This window comes from Plasmodium yoelii (genome assembly GCF_900002385.2).
Source record: "Plasmodium yoelii strain 17X genome assembly, chromosome: 7".
Lineage (NCBI taxonomy): Eukaryota > Apicomplexa > Aconoidasida > Haemosporida > Plasmodiidae > Plasmodium > Plasmodium yoelii.
The window spans coordinates 268,078-287,223 of record NC_036179.2 but is presented as its reverse complement, the minus strand read 5'-3'; the positions used below and the strand labels follow the sequence as shown (position 1 = coordinate 287,223).

Genomic DNA, 19,146 nt, shown 5'->3' with positions numbered 1-19,146 from the left:
TATTTTTTAAAAAAATAATAAATAAATTGAAGTAATTTCCGTTATTTTTAACAATTTTTATGTAAAAAAAGAAAGGAAGTATTTCCATGGGTACGAATATTTTGAATATTGAAACAAAAGAAAAAAAAAATATAAAAATAAAAAGTTAAAAAAGGCGAAAATAAAAGTAATAAACTTATTAGCTTGAAAAAGTATCGATTTTTTTTTGAAATACATATAATTGTATGTCTTACAAAGGAGATCATATAATTACTTTACTCTCCTGTTTGAATGCTAAAATTATTTGTCTATTGGTTGAGAAATATAAATTTAGTAGCTATATAAATTAGTTTATAAATATACACATACAGTTGGGTTTGTGGATATAAAAGGAATGTTTTATTTTATTTTTTTTTATTTTTTTTATTTTTTTTATTTTTTATTATTTGTTTTATTTTTATTATTTTTAATAAGATCGTTCATGTGTATATTTTTTGGGGGTTTGTGATTTTCATTATTGTCATCATTGGATAAACCTTTTGAATGAAGTGGAGGCAAATCTAGGAAATTTTCTACTATTTTAACTTTACAAATTTGGGTTATAAATAATTGAAAAAATGTATTAGTAATAAAATAAATAAATAGTCCAGATGGCATAGATTTAAAAAATAGTGCTGAAGATATATAAAATACTCTCATAGCTATTTTTGATATTTTTTTAATATTTTTTTGAAATTCAGATTCATCATCATATTTATTTGGATTATTATTAGTTATATGTTTATCAATTAATGCTGTTAATTCATGATTTGATAAAAGTAAAAGTGATGATAAAATGGGTAAGATACAATATGGGTCTGGTAATGATAAACTATCTAGCCATAATGGAGATTCAAAAGTAAATTCTTTAAAAATTTCAGGATAAGAAGCTATTTTTTTCATTGAAAAGTAAAAAACAAAGAATAATGGTGTTTGCAAAAAAACCATTAATATGATAGATTTAGGTACTAAAGATATACCATGTGTATTTCTTATATTTAATATTTTTGTTTTATATTCTAACGCTTTTTTAATATTTCCTGATTGAGCATGTGCTTTTAATTTATTTGTGAATTCTTTAATTAAAGGATTTAAAATTTTTTGTTTTCTTCGATCTCTTTCAGCTGATATTGTTAATGGTAAAATAATTAGTCGCAAAAATGTAGTAGTTGCTATTATTGATGTTAACCATGAACAATCTAATAAAATTTTTGTTGAATTTAATAATTCATATACAATATTAAAATACCATGAGTTTTCATATGGATCCAAATCGTTATTTATATTAGCTTTGCATTTATCAAAAATAAAATCAGTATATGGTTGTACATGTTCATATTCTTTATCTTCTTTTATTTCATTCGAATAAGATATGTTGGAATCTTTTATTAATTCTTCTTGAATTTTGTTATTTTCAAATATATTGAATACTTGTTCTGTTTTCTTTTGTGAATCATCATTTGCACTTGCTTGATTTCCTAATCCGATGTTATTTGCCGAATTTCCAAATCCTCGAAATATTAGAGAATTAATTGGTGTACTACATTTTCTTCTATTTTTAAAATTGGTGTTATATACATTGTTATTAATAATAATACAATTATTTGTGAAATCATGTTTTTTTCTCTTTAAACATATGTTAATAAATAAATTATTTGACAATTTGCTAGTGGCTTTGTTCATCATGTAGTGTGTCTTTTGATAAAATGTGAGATCATGTTATGAATGTATAAAAGGTGGGTATTAAAAAAAAGCATTAAAAATATAAAAATTTGGATATATATATATATTTTTTTTTTTTATCATGTGATATTGTGTGTGCATATTGGCTATATAGGGAATAATATGCGTTCCTTCAATTTATGTGTTAATTTATTATAATAAATATTCCTACACATCCCTAAAAAATGAAACATAGAGAGGATGATATAAACTAAAAAGGCCGATGGAAGCACACTTGTATATGTTCCTATTCCTTTGAACTCTCATATTGAAGTCATATTCAACTTATTTCATTATATGGTAATCAATATTGTAGTATGCTACATATTCTATCGAATTTCATTTCTTTATTTTTGCATAATTTAAAAAATATTTGAAAAATTGATACATTATATGTATACATATATTTTAGGAAAATAAACAATGCTTACAAAAGATTTTTTATAAATATTTTATGTTTCTTCGAATTCCTTCTTTTCAATTTAATTATTTTTATTCCAATTTGTTAGTATATTTTTTTAAGGAAAAATCTCTAAAATATGCATATACAAAACAGCCAAATTAAAAAAAAAAAAAAAAAAAAAATATAGCTATATGGTTGGAACTAATTAAAAATGTACATAAAAAATTCGTTTAATTAGGAAAAAAATAAATACGTATTTTTTAGGTTAATATCAATTATTTTAAAGGAACAAATATAGATTAATAAGAATGTAAATAATAGTAAAAATATAGATAGTGATTTATATGTGCTTGAGGGATAGGTTAGCTTTCTACATGTGTTTTATAAAGACTTATTAAACAAATTGGTAAAAAATAAAAAAAATTTCAATAATATTTTGATAATATTTCAATAATATTTCGATAATATTTCGATAATATTTGTTTTAATAACCCAAATAAAAAATAAAAAAAATGAAAGTGAAAAAAATATAAATGAAGGAAATGACAATAAAAAAACAATTTTCAATCATATATGTAACGTCCAGAAATAGGATATATCATTAAAAAAAAAATACAATGTCTTATTATATATCAGATTTTCCATAAAATAAACAAAAGAATTAATATTTATTATACATGTACATATATTAGTCATATTACTATATGTGCATATAATTGTTTGAAGGAAACAAAAATCAAATAGTGTAAAAAATATATTTAAAAGGAGGGAAACAAATGGAAAAATAAGATTAAAAATAAATTTTAAAGAATACTTGTGCATGTAGGAATTATTTATATACAAAAAGTTGCTATGAGCAAATAACAGTAATGGAATAAAGATGTTTTGTGTATCCATGTTTTTTTTTGCACACAAATATATATGTGTGTTGAGTGTGTTGAGAGTGTGTTGCAATGTCCTAATGGATGATAAAGTTTGATCACTTTAAGTAATTCAGAAAAATATTTCATTGTGTTATACTTGATTAGTTAATGTCATTTATATATAATTTATTTAATTCAAAAGATATTGTCGATGGAGGAAAAATTCCTATATCGGTATAAAAAAGTGTTATAAAATTGTGAGGAACAAATTCATATAAAAAGTTGTTTTTATTTGCTATATTTTTTGTACAATAATAATAAAAATGTTCATCATAATTTTGAATTGTTTTAATTTTTAAAAATTTGTAAGCTTCACATAATACAAATAATTCTTTTTTATTTAATAAACATAATTCTGAAATTAATTTAATTCCTTTTTTTGTTATAATTCCACCATTGTCTATAACTAATTCAGTTCCTATTATGACAAAATCAATTATTTCAAATATATTTTGTATTTCTTGAATATTAATTTTGATAACATCAATATTTTCATTTTTTAAATCATTTATAAATTTATTATCAAAAAATTTATCCTTTTCTAAATAATTATTATTGTTACAATTTTCTGGGCAGGTAAAATAAACACATATTTTTATTTTTTTATTTTTGGCTACATTTAATAGTAAAGCTTTTACACAGTCAGAACTACTATATGTCAAAATTTTGGTTTTTCCACTACCAAAAAGCGTACAACTATTTTTCGCAATCATATCTAAACTGTTTTGAAGGGTCTTTGGAAATTCGCTAGCACATTTTGAGCTGATACTCTTTAAATCGTCGAAATTCTTTTAAAAATTGAAAAAAAAAATATAGGTGTTCCAACTTGGTGAAAATGAAAACACACAATGAAAATAAATATGCAATCGTGAAATGTGCAATCGTGAAATGTGCAATCGTAAAATATGCAGAGCTGGAATAAAGGACTTACATTTTCGTTGTGTGTATATTTCTTTACTGCAAAGTGATGGTAAATATCACATGCTGTGACTATTGTATAAATTGTCATTCTTTTTGAATGTGGGGTTAATATAATTTGGTTTTTTACATTTTCATTTTTGATGTAGTTGTTTAATTGAGATTTAGCTTCATTTAGTTTCATAAAATATTCAAAGTTGGTTTTCGTATTACTACTTTTTAAGGAGCTAAAAATGAAATAATAATCGAATCAAAGTTAGGACGAATAATATATCTATATGTATGTGTATGCATGTATATATATGTGTATGTATGCATGTATGTATGTATGGGCTTGGGTAAGTATTAGGTTTGTACATAAGGTCATTTTATTGGTTTCTTAATTTTTCCAAACTCATATAGTCATACCTTTCTAGCGATTTAATAGCAGCAATATGCATTGGATCTTTGTCTTCAAAATAATGTTTTTTAAAACTGCGAACCACTATATATAAAGAAAAAAAAATATAAATTAAAGATATATACACACACATATATATTCTTAGTAAATTATTGAAAGGGAAGCAAATGTAACAAAATGATTATTATTATTATTATTATCATGCACAATTAGTGATTAATAGTAGGTACATATATAAATATACCTTCATGTTCTTCAGGGGAATCATCATTTTTTGAATTTTCACAATCAGTCATCTTAAAATGATGATATATATGGAAATAATTTTTTTATTTTACTGAAAGCGTTAAAATAATTTAGGATAAAATATCACTGTTAATGGAAAAAAAATTCAAACATAATAATTAACAAATTTTTGTATACTTATAAAAATATAAAGAAAGTGATAATTATTGTATTTATATAAATAATTATTTCTATTTTTTATTATATATTTGATATTTGTTTTTTATTTATTTTTTATTCTTCAATGGGCGTCGTTTTACTCATGTTCCAAATGGTGATAATAATAATGGTGATAAAATGGTGATATAATAATAACCTTTTTAGGTTAAAAAAAAGAATAATGATCAGAATAAATATATAAATGTAAATATCTTTTTTAATGTTTTGTAAAATTTGATTTTGCGTGTAAACAAAAGACCTATATATTTGTATTATTTTATAAATAAAATAAATGACATTTTTTTTCACAAAATTTGGCTTAGTTTGAAAATGAGAAAATATATAAAAAGGCGCTTTGAAAGACAAGCACAGGGTTAGAGTTATTACATAACGAAAATACATAAATATTATCATGATCAATTTATTTAAAAAACAAATAAAAAATAAAAAAAATAATAAAATAAAAAAATAAAAAAATAAAAAAAATTAATTAAATAATGCAAAATGTGTAATTATTGATTATTTGGACTGTGCCAAGTTCTATACCTCTTATATGTATATATATGCATGCACGTATGCATGTGTAAGCTATGACAAAACTGCCGTAACTCGATAATCATACATAATAGTTTGTACTTTTGGTGGAGTTTGGTGAAGTTTGTTCATTTTCTTTACTGAATTGAAATTAAATAATATTTTTTTTTTTTTTTTTTTCTTTTTTTTCTTTTTTTTTTTTTTTATTTGAAAAGTTTCCAAAAAAAAGTGATAACTGTGTATAGTTTGTGTTTCTCTGATTAGTTATTGTATTGGTATATCATGTCCATTTTCTGTGATAAAATATTTGATTTCTTCACAATTTTTTATTTCATAAGATGTAGAATCAAAAAATGCGGATTCATTATCCGAAGAATTAAGAGTATTATTGTCGTTATTTTTACAAGGTTTAGAATCATTATCAAATTTTGTTGTATTATACAAAAAAATAATTGGTATTATATTTGTAAGACAACAAATAATTATCATTTTTGATAAATTATCAAAATTAGTTGATGTTATACCTAATTGGTATGTTATTATTGAAGAAATGAATGAACTGACCATTACTGCAAAATTATTTACGGATAATAAAAATGAATAAATTGTTGATTCAAACCCTTTAGGTATTATTCTTGAACATTGTACTAATATTGGAATAGATTGTAATTCTCCAATAAATTCTACTAACATAGTATCTGTTATAATAAATAATGTATTTGGTATAAATATATTAATTTTATGGATAGCTAATAATGGTAGCAAACTAAATGGTGCCATTATAATAGTTGAATATAATAATAACTTTTTTATGTTTATTTTACTAAGTATTAACATATATAATAAAATAGCTAGTAAGCTAGCTAGCGATTGAAACATTGATATTTTTCCTAATAATTTTGGTTTAAATTGTAATTCATTAGCCATAAAAAAAAATAATATACTTCCACTAGATGGTGTTGACATCATTATAAATATAAATAAAATTAATTTTTGGATATAAGATGTTTTGATTATTTCATATATAGATTTTATTTGTTTTTTTATTTTGCATTTTTTATAATCCCTTTTTTCAACAACAAAAAAAGCGGATATAAATATAGATAATGGTAAAATAGAAGATATCAAAAAAATATGCTGATTATTCAGAATAGACAATAAATATCCAGATAAATAATGCATTATAGCAAATCCTATTTTTCTAAATGCAAAAAAAATCGAAATATTTTTAACAGATGTATTTGCGGATCCTTTTCTACTCGACTCAATTACTTGTGCTTCCCCAATAACATTACAAAGAGAGCTTCCAAAAAAATATATAACCAACAAAAATATTGTTAAAAATATATTAGTATGTGATATTAACCCTAAAATTAATAATGATAATATACATAACCCTGATCCAAAAATTAAATAATATTTTCTTCTATATCCAAATATAGGGTATGTGTCTGAAATTATTCCCCATAATAATTTGATTGCCCATGGAATTTTTATTATGCTCATTAGCATGTTAAGAGTAGCTATAGAACCGCGTAAAAAACGAAGAAAAAATGAAAAAAACAATGAAAAAAATACAAAATGTGCAAATGCGTAATTATATTTTTTCCCTTTCAATTAAGAATAGCATATATATATTTATAGGGACGTGTGTATTGTTAGGATTTACAAATTGGGATAATATAAATTACCAGGATGAAGCTGATAAGTATCCTTGAATATATACAAAATGGGAAGGTTGCAAAGAACCTCAACTCCTTGTAGCATTGCTGAAAAATAAAAAGAATAGAAATATAATTTTGTAAAGAAAAATAAAATTATGATTGAAATAAAAATATATTTAAATAGGTTCAAACCTATAAAACTTGAAGAAAATTTATTGGAAATCGAATTCGCATTTTGATCATCATCTTCGTTTGTTTTTTTTTTAATCAAAAATTTGCTTTCATTAAAAGACTGGAATGAATCAACTATAAAAAAAAAAAAAAAAAAAAAAAAAAAAATATATATATATTTCCATATGTATATAAAACTAAATATAAAAATTATGAATAGAACATATACCTGTTAATGTACTACAAGTTTCATAGCTGTCTTTGGTTTTGAAATAACTGAATTTTTCTTTTTCCATTGAAATGACAAATTAAATCATAAAGTTTAGGAAAAGAAAGAAATGAATAAAGGGTATAATATAATCGAAAAAATAGAAATATTAAGATATTGTTGTGTCTATAAAATGAAATTTATTTTTTAAAGCAGATATACATGCATATATACAAGAATATGAAACATATATATTGTTTTTAATTTTATTGATATGTACAACCACATAAAAAAGGTAAGAAATGAAAAAAAAAAAAAAAAAAAATTAAAAAGTAGAATATAAATTATGAATAATTTTGAAAGCAAGAAACTGAACGGGTGGAAATGTAAAGCGAACAAATAGTTATACAGACAGATGAATATCTTTGTAAATAAATAAGTGAGTAGATATGTGAATAGATATGTGAGTAGATATAAATTAAGGTAAAAAAAATAGTTAATTATAAGATTTGGATAATAATTAAGTAAAAATGTGTGAAAAAAAAAATAAAAGAAAGATGAACGTTCAATATATAGAAATAAGTATTATAAATATAAAATAGTAACGGAAACATGATAAATTATAAATTTAATTTTAAAAAATATACAACATTCATAAAAATGTAGATTATTATGGATACATGCGATATATATATAAACAAATATTTCATGTCTTTATTTTTTTGTGTGAAAAAATGAAAGATAAAACAAAAAGTTCACTCTTGTATTTTTCGAAAAAAAAAAAACAAAGAGCATTAACAGTTTTACTGAATAATATTTAAAATTATAAAATGGTAACAAGAGTAAATATTCTTTTTATAATAAAATTAAAACTTTATAGGAAATGTATTGAAATAAAGGTAAATAAAATATATATGAAAAAAAACAAAGAGTAAAATTGACGGGAAATTGATGGGAGATTGACGGGAAATTGACGGGAAATTGACGGGAAATTGATGGGAAATGCATAAAAAATTGATGAAAAAATTGATGAAAAAATAAATGAAACGATTTGGAAAGTTAAAAAAATTGTTGATTTTTTTAAAGTAACATGATATAATCAAAGTTGAAGAATATGCAACAAAAGACAGTGAATGAAGTTTGAACAAAATCAAAAAAATGAAATATACGAATTATATAATTAAAAAATTTTATGATATATTTTTTTGTACATATTAATAGGGTTAAATACAAAATTATTTTGTAACTAATTGTATAAAAAAAACTTTACTATGAAATGGGGATTATTAATATATATAAATTATTTCCTTTTTTTTAATTTTTAAAAATGAAAAATATAATATATTATTCATATATTAATTACTTAAAATTAAAAAAAATGCAGTATTAGTATTATATATTATAAATTTCATTTTTTCGCTTTTCTATAGAATTTGAAACAATTAAAAAATAATATATTATAAAAAAATGCAATGATGTGTAAATAAATGATATAAAATTATTTATATATATATGTGTATATATTGTATTAGGGAAAAATAAAACAGAGAAACATATATTCTCTCATTATATATATACTTATTTATTTGTGTTTTTATGAAAAATGTTTTTCTATAACAAAAAAAAAAGAAGGTATATCTGTTCATAAAAAATGATGATATGATTTATATGGAAATAAAATATAAGGAAATGTATATCACGACTAAACTTAAATGTTAGTAATCGTTTTTTTTTTTTTTTTTTTTTTCTTTGGTTTTTTGTGTAATTATTTACATATTTTTATAAAAATAGACAATATTATTCCTATGAATTAATTTATAAAGAGAATGTAACACATGAAAATTAACCACATAATTTTTAATCATAATTTTTAATCATAATTTTTAATCATAATTTTTAATCATGTATATATAGTTTTCCCTAATTAGTGGAAAATAAAAAAATAAGTGTCATGTCTAATTTCTTTTTAATTTTTAAAACGTTCTTTTAAATAACTTTTAACACTTTTTAATGTTAACGAAACAGTAAAAAAATAAAAGTATAAATAAATAAAAAAAAAAATAAAAAAAACAATGAAATGAATTTATTATTCCTATATATTTTCTTGTTTATATTAATCAGATAATAAAATTTTAAAATAGGATATATATGAAAATAGTAAAGATAAATTAATTAAAAATCGGAAAAAAAAATTCACATAACGCTTTTCTATATTCATATACTATTGCAAGATTCTCAAAAAATATATAATTTTTTTTATTAAATTAAAAAGCTCTATGTATTTAAATAAAAGTTTACACACAAAAATAGTATAAGGGAAATATATCCTTACATATTTATGTGTTTTTTTCGTTAGCTCTTATATCATTAAACAAGCACACACATGTGTATGTATGTGTATTATATACATATGTATATTTATATTTATATGTATATTTATATTTATATTTACATGTATATTTATATATTTTTTTTTTTTTATAATTTGTAATTAATTAAATGTTTTGAATAAAACATAAAAATAGACATGCTTAAAAATAATATTAGCAATAGTAAATGTAAATATTAATTTATGGTTTTAAATTATGAAAAAGGAAAAAAATGAAGATAATGAAAAAAATAAATGTATGAATATAATGGTCAGCAAAAAAAATGATAGTATGCATTCATATCATGGAAAAATGATAAAAAACGTCAAAGAAAATGAAAATTTAAATGTAGAAAAAGAAAAAATGAATATTGAAAATTATTCAGAAATAAGTGGCATGTCTACAGATGATCTTTTAAGCGAAAATGGAACAGAAAGTGATGAAGAAACAGAAAATGAATATGATGATAAATTCGGATATAAAGATGGCGAAGAATATAAAGATGGCGAAAAATATAAAGATGGCGAAAAATATAAAGATGGCGAAAAATATAAAGATGGCGAAAAATATAAAGATGGCGAAGAATATAAAGATGGCGAAAAATATAAAGATGGCGAAGAATATAAAGATAGCGAAGAATATAAAGATACGCTTTATGAGAATTTCCAAAATGATGAAATAAATAGTTTATCTGAAGAAATAAAAAAAAAAGAAATACAATTAGAAAAAAACAATAAAGATATATGGAAATTAAAAAAACGTTTTAGTAAAATTGAGAAATATATAATTATGAAAAAAAAAAAAATAAATGATTTAAAAAAAAGAATTGAAGAAAAAAAGATAATAGAAGAAGAGGAAAATAAATTATGTAAAAATGTTGAAATAAAAAATATATTTTTAAATAAAGAATGTAAAAAAATAAAAATTGAAAGAGATAAAAATAATGAACAAATCATTAAAACTGAAAATGAATATAACAAATGTATAAAAGACATTGACGAAATAAAAAATAAATTAATTTATAAAGAAAATGAATTAAATGTATGGATAGGAAAAATAAATTTAATACAAAAAGAAGAATTTGAAGTAGAAAAATTTAAATTGTTAAAAGACAAAGAAATTAAAAAATTGTCTTATAATCTTGAAAAATTAAATTTAGAAAAAATCGAAAATGATAAAAATTTAGATAAAATAAAAACTGAAATTCTAAAACAAAGTATAGAATTACAATGTAGTATTAATGAAAATGAAGAAATGATTAAAGATAAAAAAAATTTAAAAAAAAAATGGGAATGTGTAGTTGATTCGATAAATAGTAGAGATAATACTATATTTAAATTGGAAGGGAATTTTCGAAAATATTTAAATAAAGAACAAAAATTAAAAGAAAAATATGAACATATGAATAATAATTTATTAAAAGAAAAATTAAAAATTGAAAAAATCGAAAATGAAATAAAAAATAATAAAATGTCTTTAAGTAATATTCGTAAGGAAGAAAATGAATTAAATAAAAAAGTGGAAGATTTAAACAATGAAAAAGATTTATTAAAAAAAAATTATGATCATGAAATTTTTTATTTTAAAGAAAAAAATGAAGAAATGAAAAATTTAGAAATATTATTAATTGAGTTAGAGAAAAGTTATAAAAATTTATCTTTAAATAAAGAAAAGGCAAAAAGTGAATTTGAAAATGCAGAAGTAAAAAACTTAGAACAAAAAGATTTAATAAATAAAATTGAAAAGGTTTTAAATGAAGAAGAAAATAAATTATCTCTTTTGATAAATAATATAAAAATAATGGATGATGAAAAATTTAAATTATCTCAAATATTACAAAAAAGTAAAAATGAATATACAATGTTAGAAGCAGAAGTATTAGGTACAGAAATTAAAATTAAACACATGAAAAATAATATTAAAAAAATTGAAAAAAATTTAGAAAGACAAAAAGAAATTATTTATAAATTTGATTTCCATACCCAAATTTTAACCAAAAAACTTAACTCAATTTTGGGAAATAATACACTTGAAAAAAAAAAAGAAAATCAAAAAAAAGTTATGTCTTTAGAAAATGAACTAAAAAAATATGAAGACACATTTAACACACTTAATAACGAAATGAAGAGAATAAATGTAGAATTAAAAAATGTAAAAATATATCAAAATGATATAAAAATAAAAAAATTAAATACTAAAGAAATGTTAGACAAATTAAAATTAGATATAAAATCGTTAGAAAATAATTTAATTAATGAAAATAAAGAAAAGGAAAATATTATGTTAATAGAACTTAATTTAAAAATAGAATTAGATAAACTTAAAGGGACATTTGAAAAATATTTAAATAATCTTAATATTTTAAAAGGTCAAAAAAAAATATATGCTAATCAAGAAAAATTAAAAGATCAAGATATTAATGCTAATATTGAATCATTAAAAGTTATTATAAAAAATGTAAATGAAGAAATACATAAATTAAGTATTCTTGTATCAGATAAAAAAACTAAATGCAATCAATTAGAACTAAATTTAGGTGAATCAGAGGAAACTACAATAGAATGTAGATCTTTAGGTACAGAAACAAAAGAAGGTGTGAAATTTCCATTAAACAACGAAAATGAAAACAAATGTATTTATTATAAAATAAAAGTAGAAGAAGATATAACAAAATTAAAGGAAATAATAAAAAATATTGATAAACAAATAAATAAAGAAAAAGAAGAAACTAATAATTTTGAAAAAACATTGAACGATATATTACAAACAAATAAAATTTTTAATGAAAATATAAAATGTATAGATCCTCAACATAAAATATTTTTAAAAAAAAAAAATAAATTAAATAAAAAATTAAATGAAATAAATGATAAGATTGCACAAGTTGAAGAAAATATTAATGAATATGATAAAAAAGGTAAAATTGCTGAAAATCAATTTAATAATATATTAGAAGACAAAACAAATATAGAAGAAAAATTAACAATTTTAAAAGAAAATATAGAAAAAATGGGACATAAAATAAATGATATTTTTGTTAAAATAGAAAGAGCATCTAATCAGTTAAAAAATATTCTGTCATCAACCAAACATAAATATGAGAAACCCAAAACAACAAATGAAAATGACCAAGCTGAAAATGGCCAAGCTGAAAATGGCCAAAATACTGATAATATATCTTTAGAAAAAAAAGTTTTGAAAAAAATACAAACAGAATCATTGAAAGAAAAGTTAACACTTCTTTTTGAATGTTTCAAAGATTGTGAAGATAATTCAATAGGCAAGGAAATTCTTCAAGTGATAGAAACTGCGTAATCAGGGTGTAGGCCAGTATAGATAAATTTATTTAATCATATATATATACATTATAAATATAACACATTGGTTAAATATTAATACATTTTCTTTATATGACCAACCAATTAATTGCATATTATATATGTACGAGTATTGCATATATATAGACACGCCAAAGTGGCGTTATTCTTTTGTTATATTTGATCCTACATAAATATAAATGAACAAATTTTTTTACACTTTTTTTGAATTATGTACTTATAAAAATAACACTGATATTATTTAAAAGGTTTAAAAACGAACAAATCATAAAAAAAAATTTATCTTATGGTTGATAAATATGTGTTTGACATATAATGGTTTTTATTTTTATCCGTTTATTTTAAAAATATATTTTTCTAAAATTATGAAGTTTAACAAAAAGAAAAAATTGGACACGCATATGAATGTGAATAAAAGCCTCAGGCGTGACAAAATAAAACGAAAAAATAAAATACACAATAATATATGTTTGAATTAAGTTTATAGAGAAATAAAAAGATGGGTAAAACAAATAAATAGCGGATTGTGTAATTTTGCAACAATTAAAGTATGATACAAAACAAACAGCAATTTAAATAGTATATTAATTTCTTACATGTAACTAGTTTCGGATTAATTCAATAAGTTTAGTATGTAAAATATAAAACAAAGCAATATAATAATAAAATAAAAATAATAAAATAAAAATAATAAAATAAAAATGATAAAATAAAAATGATAAAATAAAAATAATAAAATAAACGCTAATAAATAAAATTCAAATTTACCTAATTAAATGAAACATAAAAATATAGAAAACAAAGCAAATAGGACATAAGAAACACTAGAAAAACTTGTGCCCTTAGAACTTAAAGTCTTAAATGTTTGTTCTATATCATTTGATAATGCTGATAGATTAACATTATCATTTATTATAGCATCAGTTTCCTCACCAACTGGATCACTTACTACTGCAATTAATGGAGAATTTGTATTTCCTCCATTTGGATTGTTATTTTGTGTATTACGAACTTCTAATGCTGATAATTTTGTTTGCGACGTTTTTAATGTTTTTGTATTTTGTTCATTTTCTCTTAATTCCTCAACAATTAATTTTTCATAAATTAAATTATATTTACTAGCAAAATTACTAATTAAATCATCTTCTTCTGATGGTATGTTTGCATCTGAACTATCAATTAATTGGCCATTAACTAGCGACTTTTTGCAATATGTTTTAGCATCACGGGTAGGGGATGGGGTCATAAGAATAAATGATTGAATTATATATAATATTGCTGCTTGTGGTTTTAGTAATAAACGAACTAACATAGAATTATCACTTAAATCCATAAAAGAGTTTTCTATAAGTTTTTTAATTCCTTCTTCATCGGTTTTATTAGTTGGTTGATCATTTTCAAATTTAACAATGTTTAAGCTTTTTATCATATCTTTTACTAATTCAGAAACATCTTTTGTTTTTAATAGTTCTGGGGAAGATAATGGATTACTTAAATTTGTATTATCTAGATTATTGGTATTTGTGTCCTTTGGTGGTAATATATTTGTATTTCTTGATTCCATAGATGTGGTTGAATTATTTCGTAGGTTGGAATCTATTTTATTAGAATTGTTAATACCTTCAACTAAAATGTCTTCTGTATTTATTCCAGTTATATTAATGAATGAATTTGTATTTTTTTGGTTGTGGTGCTTATAATTGTTTAAATTTGTGAATAATTCATCATTACTTAAAACTTCATTTCTCGATTTATCATTAATTTTTTTGATTATATTTTTAGTTCTATAATTTGTTAAATTTGTGTGAATAGATACTAATCTTTCTACAAATCCTCCTTTTTCTAGTAACTTAATTGCAAATAATGGAAAATAATAATAATATTCCGAGAATGCATTAAATGCCTGGTTTAATAATTTTTCATTATTAATTTTCAAAATACCAAAATTTTCATATGATAAACCATGAGATACTAAATTTGATGAACTTCCATTTCTTAGTTCACAAAATATTCCTGTAATTAATTGTTCTCGTTTTTTAAAAACATCTGAAATATTTTTAGACCATAATTTTTCGGTTATGTCTATAATTGAATCTCTTAAATCGGAAAGTAAACTTATTGATTCTTTATAAATTGCTTTTAAATCACTATCAACACAGCTTAATAGAACATTGTAATTATTTATTATAGTATCAAATGTATTGCTTTCTTTATTCTTATCAATAAACGATTTTAATAAAATATTACAATATGTTATTTTTGAACGGCACAATTTTTTATAAGTAAATCGATGAATTAAGTTTTCATATTTCTCACTTGTACATTGAAATGTTAAAGGGGTTTTGTCTTTTTCATATATACAAATGTTATTATATTTTACTGGTTCACATATATAATCATCGTTTAATTTATTTTGTAGTGGTTCCATTATTAATGTTAATACATCTTTTTCATTCAACAAATTTTCTATCATTTCTTCTGCCATTTTTTGGATTTCACAGGTATCTTCGTTGTGATTGGCATTTTTCGCTGTGTTTATTTCAGGGACTAAGGGTTGTGAGTTATTGTTTCCATTTTTTATCAGGGAATTTACAGCATTTAACACTGCGATTATAAGTAATAAAGGGAATAATATATTGCGTTTCATTCTTTAAATAACATATAAACATATATACACTTATATATACACCATTAATTTTTTTTTATAAATATATAGTCTGTAATAAAAACCCAAAACTAAAAACTTCGAGTGAGTTTTCTTGTTACATATGGTTTTGATGTGTTATATAGGCAAATATTGAATTTTCTTTAATTATAATTTGAATAAATGGAAAATGTATAAGTGTAGGTTGGTTCTATATATTAATTAGGACAAATCTCTCATTTTTTTTAATTAATTTCGATTTAAAAAAAACGCTGAAATTTAATTTTCATTGTATATATATATATATATGTATATATATATATATATATATAAATGTGGACATTAATTATGGGTATATAAAATGGGACATCGGAAAACAAAAAAATATATATAATAAAAATAAAGTAATAATAATAAAAAAAAAAAATAATATTAAAAAACACGGTAACAAAATAAATAAAAAAATAAGGAAATGAAACAGAACAAATCAAAACAAAGACATTTGATCTGTAATATAAAATATAAATGAACTTTAAACTTGCTTATGCCGTAAATGGAAAACACTATTTTTTTTATAATTTTAAAATGGAAAATAGAGTGAAAATTAATTCAAAGGAAATATATATACTAAATAGCCATTAACTGAAAATTATGAATTAAAATATTACTCATTTTTTTACAACTAAACGTAGGAGAAAACGGTGACTTCAAAAAAAAAAAAGTACAAGCTAAAAATGGAAATTAATATAAATATTAAAAAAAATTATGTAAATTTATGCAATATGTGTAATAAAATTTTAGCTATTTTATATGAACAATTCATAAAAAAAAAAAAAAAAAAAAGATTTTACTCTTCACAGTATGAATAAATAATATTTTCTTCTGATTTGTAATATATTTTGGAGCAAAATTTTACCAAATAATATTTTGAATACATAACCATAAAAAAAAAAAATATATATATTAAAAAAAAAATTATTAATTTTCAGAGAGCATAAATAAATTTTTTTTAAGAGTATATGTATATGTCATTTTTTTTGGAAAACAACATAACAATTAATTATATAGAAAAAACAAATAAGACTTAAAAATCACCAATATTAAACTTTAAAAGGAAATTTCAAATTAAATTTATAATATTGAGAAATTTAAATAATGTGTGAATCATGCTACAATTTACAAATTTTAATGTAAACTTATTTTTATATTTTATTTATGTTTTTTCCTTTTTTTTTTTTTGGTGTAATATATATATTTATATGTTTTTTCTCATATAAAGAAATGTGTTGTAATTAAATAATGAAACTAATCTATTGGATCCGTTTATTATTATTTTTTTATATGATATAAATTAAAAGGATCAATTATATATAAATAATTTTTTTTTGTACATTTTTTTTCACAAGACATTAAATATATGGACAAATAAGCTATTCATTTTAATGTGATTATAATTAAGGTAAAAAAAAATGTCCTTTCATATGCATAAATAAAAATATATTTAACATGCATGCATCAAGCTGGTTATGAATGGGTTTGTCAAAAAAAAATATATTAAATATTACTTATAAATAATGACCCTTGATAATATAAATAAGCATAGCATTTTAAGCATATATCTTTTTATATTGGTTTGTGTTTTTCTTCATTTTATTCAGTTTCTTCAGTTTCTTCATAATTGTTGATTCATTATAAATATGTTAAGCATCAGAAATATGTTGTAATACAATTTTAAGACATGATATTTTTTTGATATTAATATAAAAACTGATACACTATTGAGAAGTAAAAAACGATATTTTCGAAGTTTTATTTTTACATTTTCAATTGAAATAAATATGACTTGTTTTAAGAATTAATATATATGGAATATAAATTTTGAAGGGAAATATTCACTATTTGTTTTATATGAAATTTGTACTACTGTTTTGTGATATTGTCTTTCCTGTGGGTATATATATTATAATATTTGCATATGTCCCATTGTAATCCAAATAAAAATATATATATCAAAAAAAAGGAACAAAACCTTAATGATAATGTAAGGACATGGAGGGAGGTATGGAGTGATAATAGACATACATATATTTATGCTTTTATTTTCAAAAAAATACATGATAATAGCTGTTTTTTTTTTTTAAATAACTTTTTTAATGAAAGTTAAGTCTAAAAACAAATTTTATTTGGGGTTTAAAAATAAAGATTGTGTAATTTTTTATAAAAGTATTAATATATATTTTTATATTAAAGGGTCAATAAATAAAATACATGATTGAGACCATAAAAGTGTAATGTATGTAATAAATAAAATTGGGGGCAAATTGAATATTTTTTTATATCATATAATATTTATGTATACTACTGATTATTTAAATATGAAAATAAACAAAAAGAAAAAATTCGACGTCACATATATATAATTGTAATATTAATAAATGAAGCAACAATATTTTGTATATGGCATATTTGATTCGGCATTTTTATTTCGTTTATTTCCTAATCCTCATACAGTTCTCCTTGTAACATTCGGATGACTTCTTTTCCATTAATCATTTCTTCTGAGATTAAGCTAACATAATCATATTGACATTGAGGGCAGCTTATATCAGTATTAGATTTTTCGGCTAAGCAATTTGGGCATTTTAATCTAGATACTATATAATCTAAATTTCCTTCATCTTCTAAATTTTGCAATATTACATCACTTCCTATTGAAACGCCATCAATTAAAATTTGGGGTAAAATTATTCCTTTTTCATCTTCTATTAATAACCCATCATCTTTCCATTTATTAAACAGTTCTTCGTCTTTTAATTCTACAAAAAATATAATTACAATAATATTTTTATGTTTGTCATACATGGAAGTTAAAAAAAAAAACTGTAAATGTAAAAATATATAGTGTATTGCATCATCTTTTATTTTTTTGTTTACTTTTTGCTAATCCTGTGTCCCTATTTGAGTCTATTACAAAATATAAAAACTTCTTACAGTTTAACAAGTTTTGAGCTCTTAAGGATGAAAAAAAGGATGATTTTATTCCACCGAATGATGTTGTAACTAAAACTATTTCCGCCTCTTGAGCTAAAAAAGACAAAAGTTTTACTTTATAATATTCATTATTATACAACTATTTTCGCTTTTTTTTTTTCAATACATACCTACTGCAACGACATCTTGACCTAAATAAAATAAAATAAAATAAAATTATAGGGCTTAATTAATACGAGAAATGATAGTGTATGATTTATTATAACATTTTGTATTACCTTCGTTATAATAAATATTTTCGGCTTGATTTTGATCATCAACATTTTCAATGTTTTTATTCGCCATTATGATATAATTAAACAAGTGTATATAAAATTAATTTTATTTAATATTTTAATT

General features: G+C 20.9%; 6 protein-coding genes across 6 annotated transcripts; 1 reads left to right on the top strand and 5 right to left on the bottom strand.

The window, feature by feature from the left end:
* Window positions 1-411: 411 nt before the first annotated feature.
* PY17X_0702600 (mitochondrial inner membrane protein OXA1, putative) lies at window positions 412-1,701 on the bottom strand (the record flags this gene model as incomplete). The annotated part of the gene is made up of 1 exon (XM_721197.2): window positions 412-1,701. One exon carries the CDS (start codon window positions 1,699-1,701, stop codon window positions 412-414), a length of 1,290 nt encoding a protein of 429 aa, XP_726290.2.
* Window positions 1,702-3,167: 1,466 nt separating this feature from the next.
* On the bottom strand, window positions 3,168-4,680 carry PY17X_0702500 (translation initiation factor eIF-2B subunit alpha, putative; the record flags this gene model as incomplete). The annotated part of the gene is made up of 4 exons (XM_022955467.1): window positions 3,168-3,854; window positions 3,998-4,211; window positions 4,393-4,468; window positions 4,629-4,680. The coding sequence occupies 4 exons, from the start codon at window positions 4,678-4,680 to the stop codon at window positions 3,168-3,170; spliced, it is 1,029 nt and encodes a 342-aa protein (XP_022811745.1).
* Window positions 4,681-5,626: 946 nt separating this feature from the next.
* PY17X_0702400 (folate transporter 1, putative) lies at window positions 5,627-7,493 on the bottom strand (the record flags this gene model as incomplete). Its single annotated transcript, XM_022955466.1, has 4 exons — window positions 5,627-6,885; window positions 7,054-7,131; window positions 7,219-7,332; window positions 7,427-7,493. The coding sequence occupies 4 exons, from the start codon at window positions 7,491-7,493 to the stop codon at window positions 5,627-5,629; spliced, it is 1,518 nt and encodes a 505-aa protein (XP_022811744.1).
* A 2,497-nt stretch (window positions 7,494-9,990) lies between these two features.
* Window positions 9,991-13,089, top strand: PY17X_0702300 (uncharacterized protein; the record flags this gene model as incomplete). Its single annotated transcript, XM_722839.2, has 1 exon — window positions 9,991-13,089. The coding sequence occupies one exon, from the start codon at window positions 9,991-9,993 to the stop codon at window positions 13,087-13,089; it is 3,099 nt and encodes a 1,032-aa protein (XP_727932.2).
* A 795-nt stretch (window positions 13,090-13,884) lies between these two features.
* PY17X_0702200 (GPI-anchored micronemal antigen, putative) lies at window positions 13,885-15,759 on the bottom strand (the record flags this gene model as incomplete). Its single annotated transcript, XM_722838.2, has 1 exon — window positions 13,885-15,759. The coding sequence occupies one exon, from the start codon at window positions 15,757-15,759 to the stop codon at window positions 13,885-13,887; it is 1,875 nt and encodes a 624-aa protein (XP_727931.2).
* Window positions 15,760-18,252: 2,493 nt separating this feature from the next.
* PY17X_0702100 (conserved protein, unknown function) lies at window positions 18,253-19,092 on the bottom strand (the record flags this gene model as incomplete). The annotated part of the gene is made up of 4 exons (XM_022955465.1): window positions 18,253-18,572; window positions 18,691-18,840; window positions 18,918-18,938; window positions 19,026-19,092. The coding sequence occupies 4 exons, from the start codon at window positions 19,090-19,092 to the stop codon at window positions 18,253-18,255; spliced, it is 558 nt and encodes a 185-aa protein (XP_022811743.1).
* Window positions 19,093-19,146: the final 54 nt, after the last annotated feature.